The sequence below is a fragment of the Dendrobium catenatum genome, unplaced genomic scaffold (assembly GCF_001605985.2).
Source record: "Dendrobium catenatum unplaced genomic scaffold, ASM160598v2 fragScaff_scaffold_360, whole genome shotgun sequence".
NCBI classification, from domain to species: domain Eukaryota; kingdom Viridiplantae; phylum Streptophyta; class Magnoliopsida; order Asparagales; family Orchidaceae; genus Dendrobium; species Dendrobium catenatum.
In genome coordinates, this window is record NW_021318822.1 from 291,982 (window position 1) to 314,253 (window position 22,272).

At 33.4% G+C, this 22,272-nt stretch overlaps 1 protein-coding gene across 1 annotated transcript in view; it reads left to right on the top strand.

Annotated features, from left to right (window-relative positions):
- LOC110107566 (katanin p80 WD40 repeat-containing subunit B1 homolog) overlaps positions 1-13,298 on the top strand; it is a 58,821-nt gene extending 45,523 nt beyond the window's left edge. Inside the window, exons 11-18 of the mRNA XM_020837839.2 lie at positions 4,678-4,734; positions 4,804-4,925; positions 5,637-5,762; positions 9,914-9,988; positions 10,058-10,170; positions 10,718-10,834; positions 10,928-10,996; positions 12,781-13,298. Coding sequence (XP_020693498.1) covers positions 4,678-4,734; positions 4,804-4,925; positions 5,637-5,762; positions 9,914-9,988; positions 10,058-10,170; positions 10,718-10,834; positions 10,928-10,996; positions 12,781-12,847 — 746 coding nt within the window. The 3' untranslated portion in view covers positions 12,848-13,298. The remainder of the gene's footprint in view (positions 1-4,677; positions 4,735-4,803; positions 4,926-5,636; positions 5,763-9,913; positions 9,989-10,057; positions 10,171-10,717; positions 10,835-10,927; positions 10,997-12,780) is intronic.
- Positions 13,299-22,272: the final 8,974 nt, after the last annotated feature.

Here is a 22,272-nt window from a genome sequence, read left to right on the forward strand (position 1 = left end):
GACGGAACCATGGGATCTTGATCGGGTTTACCTCCATTTCATCCACTATTGAGACTAAAAATATCTAAAATTATTTCATCCTTAATCGAGAGTTCTCTCTTACGTAGTAAGAGGGGTAATTAACTATGAGTGCTTGGGCTCATAGGAAGTAAGAACCTCAGATCTTTAAACCCTGACACTACCCTCAGGGGGAATCTGGTTATTTCAATCTGACTTAAGGTAAATGGAACCCTACGATGGCAAAGCGGGATTCATTGCATTCGTGCTATTTTTCATGAGCCAACATACTTATTTAAAGATTTAATGTTTGTTAGTTAAAATAATATTTTAAAAATAATTATTAAAATAATGAAATTATTAAATATTATATAATTGCAATGAAATTAATCAAATCATATTGAATCATAATTATTATATATTAATATCCTAATTAATTATTAATTAGTAAATTATTAAATAAGTAAAATAAAAATTTTAAGTTAAATTTTTTTTGTTAATCCTAAGTCTATTAATTAAAGATAAGAAAATTCAAAAAGCTGATAGATTAATTTTAATATTAATTATTAAGATTAATTTATTTGCATCTAATTTACATGGTTCAATATTATTAATTCTAATTTAAAAAAAAATTATATGTTTTAATTAAATTATTTATACTATTTATGAAGTAGCGTTTTGAAAGAGTCTCGAAACTTCTTCGCCTCCTTCAATGTCATTGGATTAGAAGTCTCAACGGGAGCTCGCCATGAAGGTAATTATTTTTTAGCCTTTGGCGCACTTATACTAAATCCTGTCGAATTTTCTAATTTGCTGAATTATTGTATTAGGTAAATCTGGTATTTACCTTGAAAATGGGAAAAGAAGCCGTAAAGTACTGCTTAGACTTTCTATGAGATTTCAATTTGCGTTTTTTGACGTTTGGCAAAATTTAGATCAAATCCTCGATAAATTCAGCCTAATTCCTGCATCCAAACATGTCCAAAATGTCATTAACTATCTATTTCATGGTTTGTGCCATGGTGTATTCTATTTTATTTAATATTTTATTTTAAGCTCATTATTAGTGGTTAAGTGACATTTTTCATTTTGGATTAGTTTGTTTTTTTCTCATGGTAATTTTATTATTCTTGTGTTAGGATTAGTTTTATAAATAGTGGCTAGAATCATGTAATTTGAGATGGTGATAGATAAATATTTTGAGGTATAATTTAATAGGATTTCTATTTCTTTTTTATTCTTGAGGATTCACATTTACTTCTTTGAGCTTTAAACTTTAGTAGCACTCTGTTCCCTTGATGATTTGAGTTATTAGCATCAACTGCTTTAAGATTTGTTGTTAGTTTTTTTTTTTCTTTTAATTTCATACTGATTTCATCACTCTCTATTTTGCATCAATTTTGTATCAAAGAGAAGTTCTTGTTGATTTTGTAGGTTTTTATCTTTCTTGTTGTTTTTCCAACTATTTCCTGTAATTTTTCTTTTGATTACAACAATTTCCTGCATGTTCAGTTCCTCTTTGCACAGTTTTTCTTACCCTGTACACACTCTTCATTCATGCACTCTCCTTCCTATTCAATCATTATTTGAATCTCAGATTTTTGCACCTTCTCTCTCCTTATAAGAATCTATATTGGAACTAACTTGCTTGAACCCTAGACATTTGGGTAGAATAAGGCAAAAGGGGTGTGGGTGAGGATTCACATTTACTTCTTTGAGCTTTAAACTTTAGTAGCACGTTGTTCCCTTGATGATTTGAGTTATTAGCATCAATTGCTTTAAGATTTGTTGTTAGTTTTCTTTTCTTTTAATTCCCTATTGATTTTATGATTCCCTGTTTTGCTAATATTTTTTATCAAAGAGAAGTTCTTGTTGATTTTGTACTTTTTTAACTTCTTGTTTTTCTCTGGATTTCAACAATTTCCTGTAATTTTTCTTTTGATTACAACAATATCTTGCATGTTCACCTCCTCTTCCCACAATTTTTCTGATCATATACACACTCTCTTCATCCATGCTCTCTCTCATTTCTATTCAATATTATTTGAATCTCTGATTTTTGTACCTTCTCTCTCCTAATAAGATCTCTATTGGAACTAAGTTGTCTTGAACCCTTGACATTCAAGTGGAATAAGGCAAAAGGGGGTGTGGGTGAGGAAATAATTTAGACTTTTAAATTCAAAGTTCAGATTTAATTTAAACCCTTAGCCAATTTCTAAACTCTCTTCATTGAATTAGCCACCTAAACCAATTCAAATATATCATATTTTTATCTTTTTAAATTTAATCGGTTGCTTTAGTGCAATCTATCCTATTTGAATATTAATTGTCATAGCACAGCGTTTGAGCTTAGAATATTTAGACGGAAAGCTGTTAGAAGGTGATAAGTTGGTAAATTTGAAGCTATTCCAATAAACATAATATGATTAAAATAACATATTTCTGTAAATAACATGAACAGAGCATTTGAAATTTATGGTTAAGTATTTTATTCATTAAAAATATCTGAAAATTAACTATTACAACAATTTGTCCAAGGAGATATTAATGACTAATAAATTGAGCATAACTTATAACCCAATCACATTCCCAAGATGCTCGAAGTGTATATGGAAACTCTCCTCTAGGATGCATATATGCTAAAATTATAAAATCAATAGATGTTTCGTTTATAAGAAACAAATTCAACTAGTTAAACCTAGGAGATAAACAGTATAAAACGAATGGATGTTAATTGAGAGAATGATAAATGAAATATTTTAAGTTTTAGTTCGATGGGATCTCATTGTCTTATCGATGCTGGAGGATTCACATTTCCTTCATGCTTCAAGTATTCAATGCTTAAGCTTTTAGGATTCAATAGTTCATTGTTTGTAGCGATCAACATCAACAATTTAAGGATTCATTCTTTGTTTTCTTTTCTTTCATTTTTATGTTGATTCTGCCACTCGTGCTTAAGCTCTGTTTGGTTAGATTTTTGCTGCCGCTTCTGCTTTCTTGTATAGTAGAAACAGGCTTTAAGTTGTGTGTGTATTTAAACTTTAATTTATTTATTATACAGATGTTGATTCATGATTGATGCAATTGATGTTCTGTGATTTCATCTAAACTGATGTGTATGTTTTGCTCATATTTGAAAAATTTGTATTTGATTGAATTTATATTTGTAGAGGATTACTTTCATTCTACTTTGTGACTTTCTTCAGTACATGAATTTTTATAAATGTTAGCTATGTCATATATGTGAAAGTTTGCATAAATAAATGAAATCAAGTATTCATCATATGCAGGATAATCATCTTTATGTTGCTAACATTTTCCTTTTTAGATCATGGGGTACCTTTGTGCTATATTCTCCATTTTTTTACAACCAAAGTGGTGCTGCCTTTTATTGATGAATGATGCTCCTATTTGTGATGATATTCTTACATGTTTGGAGCTCTTGGTTTTTAAATGGCCATTTCTGTTACCAGCTTGTATGCCGCAACCAACTTCCATGTTTTTGTATTTTCTTCCCTAAAAATGCTTCTAAACCCTAAAGACACGCTGCATCACAAGTTGTATAACTGAAGTTTTCCCTTGGAGGGCTTTGCACTTAAAAAGCGAAGCAGTTAATTTTGCTTGCTTCTCTTTGATTCTCTTCTCAAGGGCACATTTCTTTCTGATTTTTACATGACAAAGTGGAAGAAAGCTAATGAAAGCGGTAGCGTTTGGGTAATTTGTCCTAGTTATGGTGACATTTGGATGTATTGTGCGAAAACTATTAAAGGGTATGCTACATCTATTTGATTAACAATCATAATAGTGCTTAATAAGGTCCAGCTCAGTTGGTTACTTTTTTTGTTTTGAATGAGATTTTAGGAACCACTGTTTCTTCATTACAGGGGAATTGTAAATGCTTGTAGCTCCATGGGCATCCTAACAAACTCCCACTCCCAAGACTTTGTAAGGATAAGTTCATAAGCCATATTTGGAGGTTGCTTCTTTGTATGAATGGATGGACTCTGTAGTTTGAGCACCTTTCAGTCAGATAATTGTCATTGTTATTTTTTTGTTGTCATTGTTAGTTTATTGGGAATCCTTTTTTACTGGATGAAGCCTACTACCTTAAAAGGTTTATCGCTACATATATCTATGCTGTGGAGAATTTCTTGTTACTTAGAAAAATCCGTACTACATGTTAGAACTTTTTTTTTTATAATTAAAAGAAAGTAGTTGCATAACCTTTTTGATCATGGAAAGCAGGTAGAGGACTATCATGGATGAAAAACTTAATAACACCAGTTGTGAATTAGATTCTTATTATTGTGCTTCCCACCAAATTTTCAATAGATAATTTGCACATTTGAAGTGCTTAAATTTGGGAAAGTATAATCAGAATTTTTTAATACATTGGCTATACGGTTATAATGCTGTCAGAAGGTTTTCAATTCCGCATTGCGGCATCTCTGTCTAAACAGTGCATTCAAGCGACATGCCCAATTCATATGATAATAACCACTCATCTCCAGATTTTGATTTTCCTTTTGGTTATAAATTTTGAAATTTGATGTAACCTTGCATATAATATGTGAAGATTGCATGTTTTAAAGGCATATTTTTACTTCACAAAGGTTTTTAAATGCATGTTGATCAATAAATAGAACTGAACAAGTAATTTTGTGGGCTTTTTGAATATAGATGACATAAGAGTGCATAAATCCAGAGATTCAAGCTCTTTTGAAATGCCAAGAGGAGGTAAGCAAAGTTTCTTTTGTTTATGAGAAATTATTGCCTGCGTAAAATAATCTAATGATTTATATTTAGCAAGAACAAGAGCACTTGTACAAAATTGGGAAAGGCGGGATTGCTCTCCTGGATCTGAAGGCCCAACTCGATCTGATTCTTCTGATAGTTTTCTTTCTGGAATGAACCGGCCCTATGCATTGGTAAGATTCTATGAGGGTCGAATTAAAATTTGGATGGTTTCATTGAAGTTTCTGCTTAGCGATTCCTTTAAATTTAGTCTTTGAATGCATTGGTATCTTGCAAAGTATCATAAATGTTGGATTAATGCTTACTCTGTATTTATGAATAGAAGTAATGCCAAAAATGTTGTCAACGTGTTGTCTGAGTTGTCTCTATTGCATCATCTTGATGTTTAACTATTATTTTGGATGCATATAGCTGCATGCATTCCTTTTAGTGCTTTCATATAGTTTTAATATTGATTATTTAATTAGCTAATTTTCCTAAAAATTTATTTTGGTATGCCTTCTTCCCCTTTTAGTTTTGTGGAAATTGCTAGGAACTGAATTGTCGTGTACTTTGCGGCACTCTTACTAATAACAGGAAATAATTTGAACTGTAAAATTTGAATCTTCACTTTGATATTTAAAATTGCTTTGATAAACAATTCCCACCTTTTTTTCATGCACCATTTGGGGCTTCGAGAATTCAGTGTGATATATATATGATGCTAAGCTGAGCTCACCTTGGATCACTTTTTTTTTTAGCAGTTCTTTTGTAATTTGGTATATATGAGCGTAGCGTTGAGTAAACTTATTCTGCAATGATTCCTTAATTTGACTAAATATGACGCAATTAACTAAGCTGCTAACTTGTGTAATTCTAATATACATACTATGTCTTTTGAACAGAGAGTACGCCCTTCGGCTGTGGGAAATGAGACTGTTTCTGCTAGTGATGAGGATGCGATTGCTGATTTATTGGACCATCATGGACAGTTCATTGACACTACACATTCTCGCTTGAGAAAATTACAAGTACTTTCGTTAGACTATGATGTTTTATTCTTTTTTTATTCAATTATTTTCTGTGCAATGATTTACTCTTTCCGTGCCTTCTGATATGCAATCAAGATCCCAACTAAAAAAGTCTAGAAGACAGGATAAGCCAACGTAGATCTTTGTTCTTGTTGTATAAACATTTTTTCCTTGCACCGCCCTGCCTCTATACTTATGGACTTGGGGGCCCATTACTTGATCTGCAGGTGTGGAAGAAATCATTTTCTTATGGCTTATGGTTATGCTTTAATCAGATTGTCACTTATCTATATGCAAGGGTTTAAGAATCCATCAAGGCTCAAATTTATGGCTAATGGTCAAGCTTTAAGTCACTTATCTATTTGCAATGGTTTAAGAATCCATCAGGGCTGAGATTTATAGATTATGTCATTGTTGATGAATTAAATAAAAAAAGAGGTGAAATAAAAAATAAAAAAAAGAGAATTTCTGAAGAGATGTATCTCTCCACAATTCCAATCCGACCCCACTGCATACAGTTTTATGCTCAAATGATTCAACCTTTCATCATGATAACAATCTTCGGCAAGTCGGTCAATTAAAGAGACAAAAAACTGAAGAAGGAAGAAGGGTAATCACGCTCGTTGATCCTCCTCACACTTACGTTATGTTTCATCAATTTCCTCAAATCTTGCTCCAATCCTTGCCCTTTAGTCCTATGTGTCCTCCACCCGAACCTGCTTCCAGTCGCGAGCCCCATCTTCATTTGCAAAACCGCTTCCTAGTCATGAGCCCACCTTCTGTTCGTGAGTCTAGCTACCGTCCGAAGCCGCCCGACTCACGTGTGTCCAAGCGCGAATGTTGCCTTCGCCTCTTGCGAAGATCGAACCTCGTCCAATTCATGAAACCTTTGCTCTCATTTCACGTGCTTCCAACCTGTCGATTCAGCCAAACACATCGCAAATATCACTTGTAGCCTTTGCCTCTAGGAAGAACGGTCTGCTCTTCTGTTCGCACAACCAGTGTGATCCGCCTCCAGCCCACTCGAATTACACAAGAGCTCTGCCCTAAAGTAATAAATTTTTGGATGCAAGACTTAATCCCACATCATGTATAGAGCTCTGCCCTCATCTAGTATGTTCACTTTTTTTTTTTAAATTCTAAAAATCTTAAGAGTTGATAGTGTTGATTTTTTTTTAATGACACTTAATGTGGTATATATAATTATATTGTATTCTCTTTTGTTCTTTTTCCCACATTTTTGCTGACCAAAGCTCACAAGGGTTTAGATATTATTCTCTTGCAGAGAAATTCCCAGTATTATTTCATCACTATTTTGCTTGTAGACATTAATTATATTATGGTCGATATATGCCTTTGCATAATAAGAGGCATTCTATGTTACTTTATTGCTATTTTTTTAATTGGCACGGATTATAGCGAGACTCACATATATCTTTTTTGGTTTGGTAGAAGTCCTTTATTTCATCTGGATGATGTTCTAGGTGTCTCATATGTACCCTTTTTAGCACACTGGAAGGTTTTTTTTTGTTTAAGTTTAACTTTTTATATAAATTATACTAAACCTTAACAGGAAATTTAAATACAAATTTACGCATATCTTGATGTGATGAGGAATTTGGATTTTGACATAGTGTATGTACCATCTTTACTTGCCTTTCTTAGAGTGGTTAGTATATATAATACAAATTAGTTGTGATTGTCTCATGCACCACACCATTGACACCTTTTTTGATGGGTTGGGGTGGCCCGCATGCTTTTTGATGGTTCCTTTTTAGGGTGATGCAGAGTAGTTGCTATTATTTTTTAGTTACGGATAATTCTTCTATATCACTAACACTTATAAGAGAAACCAGGACCATATAACTCACCTTTTTTTTCATTGTTAGATTGATTGTCATGGTGTCTGTCATACATGACATATACCTTTATTTCTTGGTGTGGGTATGATAGGCTAAAACAAAGTTCATGGTTGCTTCATGTACACCACACCATACACATTTTTCTTAATATTGTAGGATGGTCCAAAACTTTTCGCTATCCTCTTTGTGGGGATGGCATGGAAGTATTGTTGGAAATTTTGATAAATCCTTGAACAGTCTCAGTGAACTGAATTTAAACATGTTTGGTATCTCTCTACAGAGATCGACCATATGCTTTTTTCCCCCAAAGCCACATAAGTATAAATCATCAATGCCATATGTTTGAGCCATTTTTAGTACCTCTGAAACGTTATCGCCCACGCATCATGCTTGTGGGTCTTTTCTATCCAAAGTGAATCAGAAACTTCATCATGAAAGGATGTGTCTGTCGACATATTAGAGCTCACTCATTTCAGAATATATATATATATATATATATATATATATATTGAGAGAATGCAATATTGCATTAAATAAAAAAAGAAGAACAACCTATTACAATCTAGAATAAAAGAAAAAGCTAATGGTACCTTGCTCCAACATGGAAAGAAACCTTATTGAAAACATATTTATTAAACTAAAATTACCATAATTGAAATAAGACCCTACTATTTCCCATTTAAAAACCCTTGGGGTGGAGGGGATACCAAATAAATAAAACAACCTAAAAGGTTGATTAGTATCCCAGAGTTCCCAACCGGTTAAAAATAAGACCTAGTATAGATCTCATAAACAATTAAAGTAACTTTAGAAAACAAATATAAAACTAAAAGAAAGAAAAGGAAACTAAGAAAAGAACTAAGATAACAAATAATTATCAATAATTGATAATCATCAGTAAGAACTAGAAGATATTCCTGAATCTTCTTCCAAAGCCTAAGTCCATAATCCAAAGTTAATAAACTGAGATACTTTTTAAACATGAATTCCCTCTTCAAGTATCTTCCATTCTTCCAAGAATCATCATGCTATAGATATCCATGTAGTAGTAAGAAATCATTAAAGAACTAAAGGGGAAGAACCCCTCACAAACTTTTTTGAACTAAGATTAGCCATTCTCCTTCTTGGAATGCCTTCCACCGGTCCCAAGGATTGGAGCTCTTTAAAAAGTTTTTGTCTAGAACTAGAAGAATGATCCGTCTTAATACTTCCTGTTTTCCCTTTTACTATTGCTGTCTTTTTAAAATTCAAATTTACCTCTGAATGGGGTGTAACAAATTCTGGTATTTCCTCATGATAGCTATCACATGAATCCAGTTCAATAACAAAATTAGAACCAGCAATACTTGAGAGAAGAAAAAAACCCGTGGTATAAAGCCCTTATTTTCATAGATTAGGCCAACAGGGTTGACCTAAGAAAATAGAATTATAGGATGTTGTTCAAATTAATTACCCATTCCCCATATCTAATGTATGTTGTTGATTTTCAACTTAGAGCATACTTGAGATCCTTAATTGAGAGTCTTCTCTTCCTATAGTTAAAAATGTAATTAACCTTTTAGTCCTCCACAATGGTTTCATCCACAAAAAAAATTGATGTTTGAGCCCAAAGGAGAAAAATGCTTCATGTAGCTGACCTACATAATGACACAAAACTTGTTGTTGAGCTTGATTTGGTCTTTTTTTTTTGTTTTTTGTGCAAAGGTTTTATTAATTTTGGATTGGGTGGAATAAAAATATTGTAGGGATAGTATCTATGTTAGTACTGGAAAAAATCTATTAACAGTTTTAATGGAAAAAATTCTATTGTCATTAGTAATGGAATGAAAGTCTATTAATAATAGTCTTTTTTTTTTGGGAAAACTAATATCTTATCTTCTAGAAAGCTTTAAAATCTAAATTCCCCGTCGAGTATGCTTGCAAAACAAAGAAAAAAAACACTTAATATAGGGCAATGGGTTATTGGAGATTTGACAACGAGGGCAAGAGTTGGTTGAGGATATGCAACTGATAAAATTTCCTACTAATGTAATTGCAAATTTCAAATTTTTTTACAACCACTGAACTGTGGCCTAACTTTTTGTTGGACGGCTAACTGCACCATGCTCCATAATTGCCGTCTTTCAATCACTTATGAGCTGTACAACGGCTGTGCTTTTGTTTTATTAAAGCCTAAGGTTACAGCCTGTCGAATCACTCATGGTTTCCAAAGCTTCTTCAAAACATTCTAGAGAGAATTTAAATAGACCACCGTGGAATAGGCTTCTAATCTGTGTGCATAAATTGCAGGTGATACAGCAACTTTGGAGAAGGAAGGACGTAAAGGGTCTGATCAGTGCGCTGGGAAAGATGTCTGATCATGCTGTAGGTATCTAAAATTAGTGCAGCTTTTGGACAATAAGCCATATGTTTTATTTATGCTATATCTTACAGGTCACTTCAGATTTAATAAGTGTTCTAATGGATAAGAGTGATATCATCACGTTGGACTTGTGCACTTGCCTCTTACCACTTCTGTCATGTCTTCTAGACAGTAAGATTGATAGGTATGTGCATTTAATTTTTAGATTTTCCTTAACTGAACTATAAATGATCCTTTTATACTGTTTACTTGTATTTGATATGTTTACTTCAGTTGTGATTTCCTGTTTGGTTCAAATAATATGGATAGTTTCAGCTTTGCTTGGAGCTTAATGTACTTGCAGCTTATTGGTAATCTATTGTTTTCCCCAACCAAAATAATTCAGCAATGGCTAATGTTCCAAAATTGTTGAACATTTAAATTGACTGTCATTGTGCTGAAATCGTGAGGTCTATGTCACTTGTTAGAGACAAGAATAATGCCTTGATCTTCTCAAATATGATTCACATGGAATCTATTGATCGAAATTGCTGGTTTCTTGAAATGCCTGCACCTGTTAATGGATTCCATCTTTGGCATCATAAATTTTAGCAAATAAACATATGCTTAACTTCCCATCTTATAAAGTGTTTAAATTACTATTCATTCAATTTCAAGGTTTAGACTTTAGATTCGCTATTTCACCCATTGGAGTTATGCAGTCTATGTGCTTAATGATTTCTTAAAATTAGGTACTTGGGCATTTCCCTTGAAATGCTGCTGAAGCTTGTCAGAAACTTTGGTTCTGTAATTCATTCAACATTATCAGCTGGATCTTCTGTTGGCGTTGACCTACAAGCCGAGAAAAGGTTTCTTCAACATCCTTTGGAATGCTTTTTTTGCTTGTTTGTATTTGTGATTGATGTAACATTTTTGATTTATTCTATGGTTGTTCTGTACAGGCTGGAGCGTTGCAATATATGCTTCATTGAGTTAGAAAAGATTAAGCACAGTCTCCTCCCTCTTACCAGGTCTGCTGCCTTATTGTTTCATTAATTCTCTATTACCTCTTTAGCCAGCAAAAGCTCTAAACAAAATTCCAATGTTGAGCTTATACGGCCCTGAGCCAATCATATCTTGTGGTCCAATTTATTGTTTCCAGTACATTTTGCAATTAGTGACTCAATTTGATATCAAAGTCCAGCTAAGTTGCACATAGGCAGGTTCTATCCAATCTTTTGCTTCAACCAATGCATGATATTTGAACTTCTTCTAAGAGAAATTATTGATCCAACACACATGCATGCACTCATACCTAGTTGAAATATGCCTTAAATCTCAACCATTCATTTTATAATTGAATACTATAAGATATGTGAAATTATGAGTTACCATCTTTCTAAAAGGATAATAGCCTAATCATATATACAGATGCATACAACAACAACAACATCAAACCTTTATCCCTCTCCATTGGTTGAACAAAAAAAGAATCATGTTTCTTCATTTTGTCGTGTTAAGATGCATGCCTATGTTAATTAAAAATATAAAGACCTAACTAATAGTGCGCATCTATTCTTACATGAATGCATGTACATTGCAATTCAATCTCGAGCTAGCTCTATCCAATCTAAGCTCGGCTCAATATATGTTTAGTAAGAGCTTGACTTTACTCATTATATGTTAATCTGAGTCAAAAGTCAGTCTAATTTTTTAGCGATCTTTGTACGATTTTTGCATCCCTGCTAGCCTAGTCAGTTCATTGGTTCGGGTTAACTTTGTCATTACTAGTTTAGATCTGCTGATTCCCAAGTTGGGTTGAGCTGTAGTTTACAAAGCTGCTGATTTGGTACTCACTTTGCAGTCTTGTATTTACTGATAACCATCTTAGGCAAGCACCTTTCTTCTGGACATAAGAAATTTATGGTCATGTCATAAAAATCAGCAAACCGCTTCTAAACCTAAGCCTGTTTGGGATTACTTTTGTTTTTATTGCTTCTTTTCTAAATATATTTTTAATGCATTTTTTAATATATTTTAATTTTAATTTTTAGAAACAAATCAAGATGATTTTAAAATCCTCAAGCAACTCTTAGGTGTTTTTAAAAACAACTCACCTTATTAAAAATAGTAAAAATGCAAATTATTAAGTTGAGTGGAATAATATAGTTTGGTTAAATATATGAATGAAAATATCTTGTCATTGTCATAATTAAAAATAAATCACTCATCATATATGTGCATTCAACTAGTTTCACAATCAAAATTCTTATGAGAGGGAATAGATGTAAACACATGATGAGATAGATTCCTATATATGCTCAAGAATGTGGCATGATGAATTTCTTTTCCAAATATTCATTTATTTTCTTAAAACAATTCATTAAATATATTCAATAATTAGATTTGTAGTTTAATTAAATATATTAATGAAAAATTGTTTTCTTCAACTATTCATTTGTTCACCACCACCGGCGAGCACCATCAACCAATGGATGTTCTGTTGATGATTGCTGCCTTTGTTATTCCATCATTGACTGCCACTGTTCTGCTGATGATCGCCGTCATTGCTTTGCTGATGATTGCTGCCATCCCATAACTTAATTTACTCTCTCTCTCTCTCTCTATATATATATAAACAAAACAAAATAAAAAGAAAATATAAAAAACAAAAAAACAAATGATCACAAATGGTCCTCTAGTAATTACTCGTTATAGAGTCGGCTTTAACTTTATAGGTTAAGGATTGAAAATAACTCAACTCTAGAACATTTCTTCTACATTTTAATTGACATTTTTGCTTGTTCTTTGGCAGAAGAGGAGGTTCAGTTGCAAAGTCTGCACAGGAGCTGAACCTCGCCTTACAGCAAGTTGCAAGTTAACTCGAATTCGTGCCAACTAAGTAGTTTTCATCTATTTTTCACTTGTACATGTCTTATTGAGCCACTAGCTCACCATAACCTAAAGCTATTGAAGCCTTTGTGAATGAGATCATTAACCATATGATTTATAGAAGTACTCTCCGAAGGCCAGAAGGGGTGCCAGATGCTGACCTGTTCTAACATATTGCTTGATAAAAGCCTGTATCATTCACACCTTACAGGGATGATCATACAATTGTATCATGTTCTTGGGCTATTCTTTTTTTAATAGGAACGGTCTAGTTCATCAAATATCAATTATCTTTGTTTAGTTTTTTATCAGGGGAGTTGTTATTTTGTTGGAGCTCATAGTGCTATATTAGTTTAATCATTTGAATGTAAGTTTTAACTTTTTGCAATATGAGATTCTCCTACCAAAAAAGAAAAAAAGCAACATCGTTTGATTTGGATCTTCTAGTTCTTCAATAATAATGTTATGGTTGCAATTTTATGCAACATTCGAGGATAGTTTAACTGTAGTAATGCTTCTCAAAATTGTGTGGTTGAAGCTCATTTAGGTTTCGTTTGAGTCGGCTTTTTTTGTATTAAAAAGCTATTTTAAGCAGCAGTAAAAAAAATCGTCCCAAACGAAGTCTTAGACCATGATCAATTAACATTTGTATTGTTTATTGATCAGATGATATATGCAGCAGCTTTGTTCATTTAAGGTTTTGTTTGTTAAGGGTTACTATTTTGAAAATGGAGTGAAATATTGTATTTGAATAGTTATTGATTTAAATTTTGAAAATCTACCGTTTGAGTTGTTTTAATACAAAAAATTGAATCTCGTTGATTGTACGTTTCTGTGTGATTTTAGTTAGTCTATTTTAGATTATATTAATTATTTGAATTTAAATTATTTTAATACAATTTAGTATGATCAATCTTGGCCAGAGGATTTAAATTTTTTTTTTTTGAAGAAAAGCATAAATAGCTTTATAAATGAAAAATAAAACCAAATCACACCCTAATGCCAATAGATTCCTCCTTCAACACTTTAGTAAAAGTGTGAGGAATCTTATTCACCTCTAAATCATCCCAAATAAAAGAACTAAAATTTAAATAGTTAGCACATAGGTCCGTTAATTGATAGAAATAATAGATTGAAGCTCCAAATAAGAGATATCCTAATGCGTTAGTTTTTTACCAAAAGCTATTAAACTTTTTCCTCTATGATCACGAAAAACTCCTCCGATCCCGGCCTTTTAAGAAGTAAATAGTGAAGCATCAACATTAACTTTTATCCAATCGGGTGGAGGGGGATGCCAAATTTCATTAATCAACCCGATCGGTTGGTTAGCAACCCAGATACTCGAGCATCTATTATTCAAATTCTTTGACAATGCGGCATAGCTTATCGCATTAGTGGCTAACAACCAGGAGCTTGAACGTTTTCCTTCATGCACAAATTCATTCCTAGCCCTCCAAGATAAATAAACCAAATTGCAATAAAGATTGATCAACCATAAATCCTTGCTTTGAAGCCATGTGAAACAAGTTTCAAAAGAAATGAAAGTAGGAATTCCAAAACCCCATTTGTTCAATAGCTGGATTGCTTCTATTAACTTATCACATTTCGAAACAATGCGATCAATGTCTTCAATTTGTTCACATCCCCACGGACATTTCTCAAAATTTTTAAGCCTTTTGTGAAAAAGGAAATGATTTGTGGGAATGACTTTATGAAACATTCTCCACCAAAAATTTTCAACTTTAGAGCTGAGTTTAACTCTTTTAAGCCAATCCCATTTAGAGGAACCACATGAATTTTCTTCAGAAACCTCCATAGCCATTGCTGTAATTGTCTTTCCTGTAGCAAACTGGAGTAATTCCAGCTTATCTTCTCCGATTTTAGTCGAAATTTGGACTGCATTAATCAACTTTGCAAGTTCCGAGCCACACATTTCAACTAACTTTGCTACATCCCAGCTCCCATTTGTAATTAGTTTGTCCACCGTGAAATCATAATCTTCTCTAGCTTGCACAAATGTTGGCCATTTTTCCAGATTTCTATCTAAGATCCAGGTGTCTTTTAATACATTTACAGAACTTCCATTGGCAATTCTCCATTTGGTAATCTGTTTTAGGAACTTTTCTCCACTTTTAAGCAGTTTCCAAGCAATTGAACCATAGTTCCCTGATGAATTATTGCTCATAACATTACCATACTTAGGTACAAGGAGCTTATGCATTAATGCATCATTATTTTGAAAATACTTCCATGTTAGCTTAGCTCTAAGAGGACCAGCTTTCTTTACACTTGGCACCAATCCTCTACCTCCATGAGAAATCGGTCTGCATAAACTTTCCCAACTAACATAGTGAATACCATTTCTCCCATCACATTTACTCCATATAAAATTTCTGCATTGTTTATCAATATCATACAAAATACTTTTGGGAACCAAAGAAAGGGAAGAGTGAAATGTAGGGAAGGATATCAAAACAGATTTGACCAATGTCAACCGGCAGGCCAAGGATATGAATTTCCCTCCTCGTATGTTTAACATGCTTTGAACTTTCTCCAAAAGAAATTGGAAGTCAGCCTTGCAAAGTTTTCTTAACGCCATTTTGATTCCTAAGTATGAAAACTCCTTAATCTCTTTGAGGTTCATAGCTTTAGCAATTTTCCTCCTCCTTCTTGACAGATTTTACAAACAGCAATCCAGATTTATTTTGATTCACACATTGGCCCGTCCAACTACAAAAGTTTGTGATAATATTTTTAACCTCCTTGATCATCTTCATACTAGCATTTGAGAAAACCATGATGTCATCGGCATAAAGAAGGTGTGAAATCAAAGGCCCATTTGGAGAAATTTGAATGCCAATCGAATCCTTCTTTTGATAAAATGCATTTGACAATAATTGGGCACATAAAATGAACAAAAATGGGGATAACGGACACCCTTGACGAAATCCGCTTTTTGCTTCTATCCAATTGGATAATTTTCCATTAATAGATAAGGAAAAATAAGGGTTGAAAACACAATCCATAACAAGATTGGAAAAACTAGATGGAAAACTGAAATAATCCAAATCTTTGCATAAGGTTGGCCAACCCATAGAATCACAGTCTTGCTTCATATCTATTTTAAAAGAAACTAAACCTTTGGAAGATTTAGAGTACCTGAATTTGTGGAAGATTTCATGAGCTACCAAAACATTGTCTGATAAAGACCTACCTTTCAGGAATGCCACTTGCTCCACCGAAATGAGATTGTCAATGACAAGTAAAAGTCTTTTCAAGATCATTTTTGCTACAATCTTGTAAACTGATGTACATAAACTGATTGGTCTAAAGTTGGAGGGAGAAAGAGGATTCTTTACCTTAGGAATCAATACAATGATAGTTTTTTTCCACTCCTTGCACATTCTTCCGGTTTTAAAAAAGTCATCCACCGCATTCCAAAGGTCTACATTAATGATAGACCAATATGCCTTGATAAAGGAATAGGAAATCCCATCTTTGCCAGGAGCTATGTTTCCACCAAGATCATGAATAACTTCCTCCATTTCATTAAAGGTAAATTCTCTTTTAATATCCTCCACAGTTCAGGCTAACCCATCAAAGAGCATTCCCTTTCTTTCCATTTTTTTTGAAGTAATTGTTGAGGATGTTTTCCACCTGGTTTTGATCTTCCATTATCAACCCATTTTCATATTTTATCTTATGAATAAAATTCATATTCCTTCTTGCACTAGCATAGGCATGAAAAAAACTTGTATTGGCATCTCATTCCTTCAGCCATTTGACTTTTGCACGCTACCTCCACCATGTGCAAATACGGGCTAAGGTAGAATTCAAACTATCTGTTTTCACCTTCAGTTCCCAATGCTTGCTTTCTTGTGGGCTTATTTTATGCCTCATCTTATTTAGTTGGTATACTTTGTGCATGTTTTGATTTTTGATATACTTTGTATATCTTTCATTTTTTTAGGCGATAGTTGCGCATCTTTTCAGTTTTTCTTCTTTTTGGGCTCATTTTATTCGCTTGTCATTTTTGCAAGCTAGATCCCTTTCAAAACTTTTAAATACGCTCAATTGTGAGAATATCTTTCAGGTATAAGAGAAGAAAAATCCACTATCTAATATAAAAAAGAGTAAACCATAAAGCATAATCAAATTCATATGATAAATGCAACAACAAGATTATGAAAGTTTGAAAGTGATATAATGACTTTTAACATTATTTATATAAGATAGATTACTGTAGAATTTGAAAAAGCTTAAATCCCTTATAATAAGTAAAGACTAATAACATTCTAATGGCTTCTAATCTAGCTACAGAGGCAAATGTCTCCTCAAAATCAATCCCTTCTATTTGGTTGTACCCCTTAGCCACTAATCTCTCCTTATTCCTAACCATCACACCAGAATCATTCATCTTATTCTTAATGAGTCATTTGGTTCCAACTATACTTCATCCCTTTGGTCTTTCTACAAGCTCCCAAACATTATCCCTAATAAATTAGTTTAATTCATCCTCCATGGCTAAGATCCAAAACTCATTAGATAGGGCTTGATTGATGTTGGTGGGTTCAGTTATTGAGATAAAGACAGTGTGGTTCACTTTCTTCCTAAGTCCATGCCTAGTTCTAACACCTTCAGAAGGGTCTCCTAAGATCTGTTCTTTAGGATAACTTGAGTAATATCTCTAATCTCTAGGGAAAGTGTGTTTAGGTTCTACCATTTTCTCCAAATTTGTATTATCTACTCCTTGGGTAATCTCACATACTCCTTTAGTGTTTTGGGGCTCTACCCTCTTCTCCAAATTTTCAACTCCTTGGGAAATCTCTCCAACTTAATCTTTATCCTCAACTCTAGACTTCTTAGGATCCGATTCATCAAACACTACATGAGTAGTCTCCTCCACCACTAATGTCCTCTTGTTAAACACCCTAAAGGATTTCACCACACTTGAATATCCTAAGAACACTCCATCAGAGTTTGGGTCACATTTCCCTAAGGGTGACTTCCCATTATTAAGAATAATAACCTTACAGCCAAAAACATGGAGGTGGGAAAGGTTGGGTGTCCTACCCTTAAGGATCTCATAGGGCGTCTTATCTAATTTGGCTCTAACATTCACCATATTAAATAGATAACAAGCTGTATTTATCGTTTAGCCCAAAAGTATTTTGGAAGTGAATACTTAGCAAGCATGACTCTAACAGCCTCAACTAAGGTCCTATTCTTCCTTTCACATACCCTGTTCTGCTGAGGGATCCTAGGATCTGAAAAGTTAACACTAATCCCTTTATCCTCACAAAAGTCTCAAAATCTCTCATTTTTAAACTCTCCACCATGGTCACTATGGATGACCAAGATCGCACAACCTTGTTTTTTGTGAATCCAAGTGAAGAAGGATCTAAATTCATAAAAAAACTCAATCTTATGAGATAGAAATTTAATCTAAGTGAACCTCAAGTAGTCATCGACAATTACAAATCCATAGAATTTTTCCCCTAAGATAGCAGTACTAATGGGTCCAAAAAAATCCATGTGTATGATTTCTAAAGGTTTAGAGGTATTAATATCCTTAATGGAATGGAAGGAGGATTGGACTTGCTTCCCTAGTTGGTAGGCATCACACAGGTGGTCTTTGGTGAACTTAAGCTTGAGGAGACCTCTAACTAGGTCTTTTTGGGTCACTCTCGTAAGAGTTTTTACACTGGTATGACATAACCTCCTATACCATAATCATGTCTCATCAGCAATAGTTTTTAAGCAAAATGAAGAAGCACTTTCAATATTATTTAAATCAAGCATGTAAATATTGTTAATCTTCTTTCCCTGCAAAATAATATTGTTATTCAAGCTAATAATACATGTATTTACCAAAAATTTTATAATGAAGCCCTCGCACAGCTGACTGATGCATAACAAGTTGTGTTTTAGTCCATCTACAAGAAAAATATTTTCAATCCAAAGGTTCTTGGAGTTTCTGATTATACCTGCACCCACCACTTTCTTCGTGGTGTTGTCTCTAGGAATGACCTTGCCTCCATCCCTGGCCTCCAACAAAATGAATTAGTTAGCATCTCCAGTCATGTGTTATGAGCATTCGCTATCCAGGTACCACATGCTCTCATGAGGTCTTTTGTGAGAGCATTCCTACAAAATCATCAATCGCCAGATTTAGGAACCCAAACAAGTTTGGGCCCCTTCTTATGGAAAGAAGAATGTAATGTATATGTGTTATGCTATGAACCATGCAATTTGGGTCTCCACACCCAATATGTATTATAGTGAATAATGCAAGTGTGAGAAATGTGTCCTAGCATGCCATATGAAATACATCTAACACTAGGAAAATGATTTACTAATCTACTCGAGTGGTGATGCTTCTTCTTAAAGTTATGTGATACAGGTAATGATGGTTTATCATTTTCAAATGCTTTGAGTTTTTTCTTTCAACACTTTATTTTCATACTCATAAGCAGCTACTTCCACTTTTAACAGATGTTCATTATTATCTATTTCCCATGTAAGTTCCTCTAATTTCTTAAACTCTTTTTCTAACTCAACATGAGATGGCTTTAAGGAATCATGAGCATCAGATAATTCAATATACTTTTTATTTAATGCATCAAACTCATCAAGTAATGATATATTATTGATGTCAATTATTGAGTGATATTTAAGTAAAATTTCATACTCTTTTTACAAATTTAAAAATTAAATTTTTATGCTTGCACGTAATTTCTTAAGTTTCCTATATGATGCATGAATTTTATTAGAAACTTTAAGTAATTGATTATAGGTTAGTTCACATACCTCTTCTTGGTCAGACTAAACAAGATGATCGTCCGCCATCAAGCACATGTTTATAGTCTTCTCTTCAGCTTCAGTCTTAGAGGAGTAAGAAGTAGAATACACCTAGAATGCTTTTTGGAAGCGCTTCTTGTCTTTCTTGAACTTGGATTTCTCCTCACCCAAGCAACCCTTCTCCTTTCTTGGGTGAGTCTTAAGTGTAGGACAGTCAGCTTTAGCATGTCTCGGCTTTTTAGCTTCAAAACTAATTATATTAGTAGAATTTCAAAATTTTTGCTACCCTTACCTTTATTCCACTTATAATGGTGCTTTTATATCTTCCTTAGAAAGTTTTTGAATTGTCTAGTGGTTAAGGCGAAATCATCACTTTTAGACCTGAAAGAATTGGTATCTATATCATTAGCCTTCAGTGCCACAATATTCTCCTTCTTTTTCTCACTTATATCATATTGTCTTTGGTTTACTCCTTGCTCATAAGCAATGAGTGATCCAAGTAAGATATCAACGGAATAAATATTCAAATCCTTAGACTCAGTTATTAAAGTAATCTTAGCATCAAAGGAAGAAGGTAAGTATATCAAAATTTTATAAACTTTTTCATAGTTAGTGAGTTTTCTTCCTAAGGTATACAATGAGGTGATGATTTGAGTAAATCTAGTATACATGTTAGATATCGATTCACTAGGTTTCATATGAAAAAGTTTATAGTCATGTAGTACGATATTCAACCTAGATTGCATAGCTTCATTTGTTCCTTCTTAAGTAATACACAATCTTTCCCATATTTTTTTCCAGTTGCACAGATTGAGACATGTATGTAATCTTCAATTTTCAAAGTATAGAAAAAATAATTCAAGCATTTTGTATTAGGTTGTGCTAAATCCCTATTTTAAATGTCCATTTAGTAAAAAGAAGTTTAGTTTTTATGCCATTAATTTCACATGACAGAGGTGAATAACCTTATTTAATAAGCATCCACATACGATAGTCAATCGATTATAAAAATGTGGACATGAAAGTTTTTGAAAAATTAAAAGGTATATTGTCAAATAAAGGTGGTCGGGTAATAGACTTCAACAATATTACGATTACGAGTTAGCCATGGATCAAAATTTAAAGGTTTTCAAAAACTAAATTTTATGAATCTTGCTCTGATACCACTTGAAAGTTTATTAGGGATGTTAAGCCCTTATGAACTAGCTCGAGGCTAACTAAGAGGGGCGTGGGGGGGGGGGGGTGAATTACTGTTTTAAATTTTTCTCAACCAAAATCATAATCATAACCAAAATAATCACCACAAAAAGTGTAGAAATTAAATATGGAAAATGTAATAAGAAAGAACACACTAGATTTTATAGTGGTTTGGTCAATTTGACCTATGTCCACTCCCTAAACCCTCTACTCTGGGTAGTGCACTAAACTCAATGTCTCTCCTTTTGCTTCCATAGCAAGGTGGAGAAGCCCATATAAAAACTCCTTTCCACCGACCCCGATGAGGCAGAGAACCCAACTCCTTTCACTTCCTCCTGAAGTAGGCAGAGAACCAAACTCCTTTCACTTCCTCCTAAAGTAGGAAGAGAACCTTGATCAATTGCTAAAGTAGACCTCTCTTGAACCTCCAAGGATCTAGAAATGATGACAAGATAAGATGACTCAGATCCTTGCTTGGAGAAACCTTTATGAAACCCCTCACAAACTCCCCCTCACAAGATCCTATCTCTTTCTCCCTTGCTCTCCCTCTCCTCTTAGCTCTCTCAGGTCAGAACAATAACAAAAGATCACATCTTGAGTAAACAAGAGATCTTAAATAGAAGAGCTTCAAATTTGCCTTAATTTGTAATTAATCATAAAAAATTATTTAGGATGATTAACCGATCATCCTGTATGATCATTTCAAATTTAGCTCAATTAGCCAGGATGATATTGGTGAGTCTGGATGATTAAAGGACTTATTTATTATGATCATCCAGGATGATATTACATCATCCTATTTGATTAGTTTAAAATCATTGAGTATCATCCATACAATTGCTCTGGTTGGCCAAACATTACATGTCTAAAAGATGAAAAAGTAACTGATTATCCATGATTGTTTAACAATCATCCTGAATAATTAGTTCAAAATGTCAAATATCATCTAGAAAACCACTCTTGTTACATGTTTGGATGATGGAAAAATAACTGATCATCCTGGATGATTTGGGATCATCCTGGATGATTAGTACAAAACATCAATCATTATCCAGAATATCACCCTGGTCATCCAAGAAGTAACTAAGGTTTGTTTAATTGATCATTTCGGACAATCTTATAATTATTTAGGATGATATGATCGAGAAATCAAATCATAATTACTTTCCTTAATTATATGACTAATCTAGGCATAATTATGACGCATCATCCAGGATGATGTTCTGGATGATGTCTAAAAATAAAATATGCCTAAAAGAGTTAACAACTGATTCTTTTTAATTTGAGCTTATCATCCCAGATGATGCTAATATCATATAAGACGATTTGCTTAATTGCGATTGCCTTAACCAGGATGCCCTAATTAGGGTTTCTATTTTTAACTAATCATCCAAGACTATTTGGGATTATCCCGAAT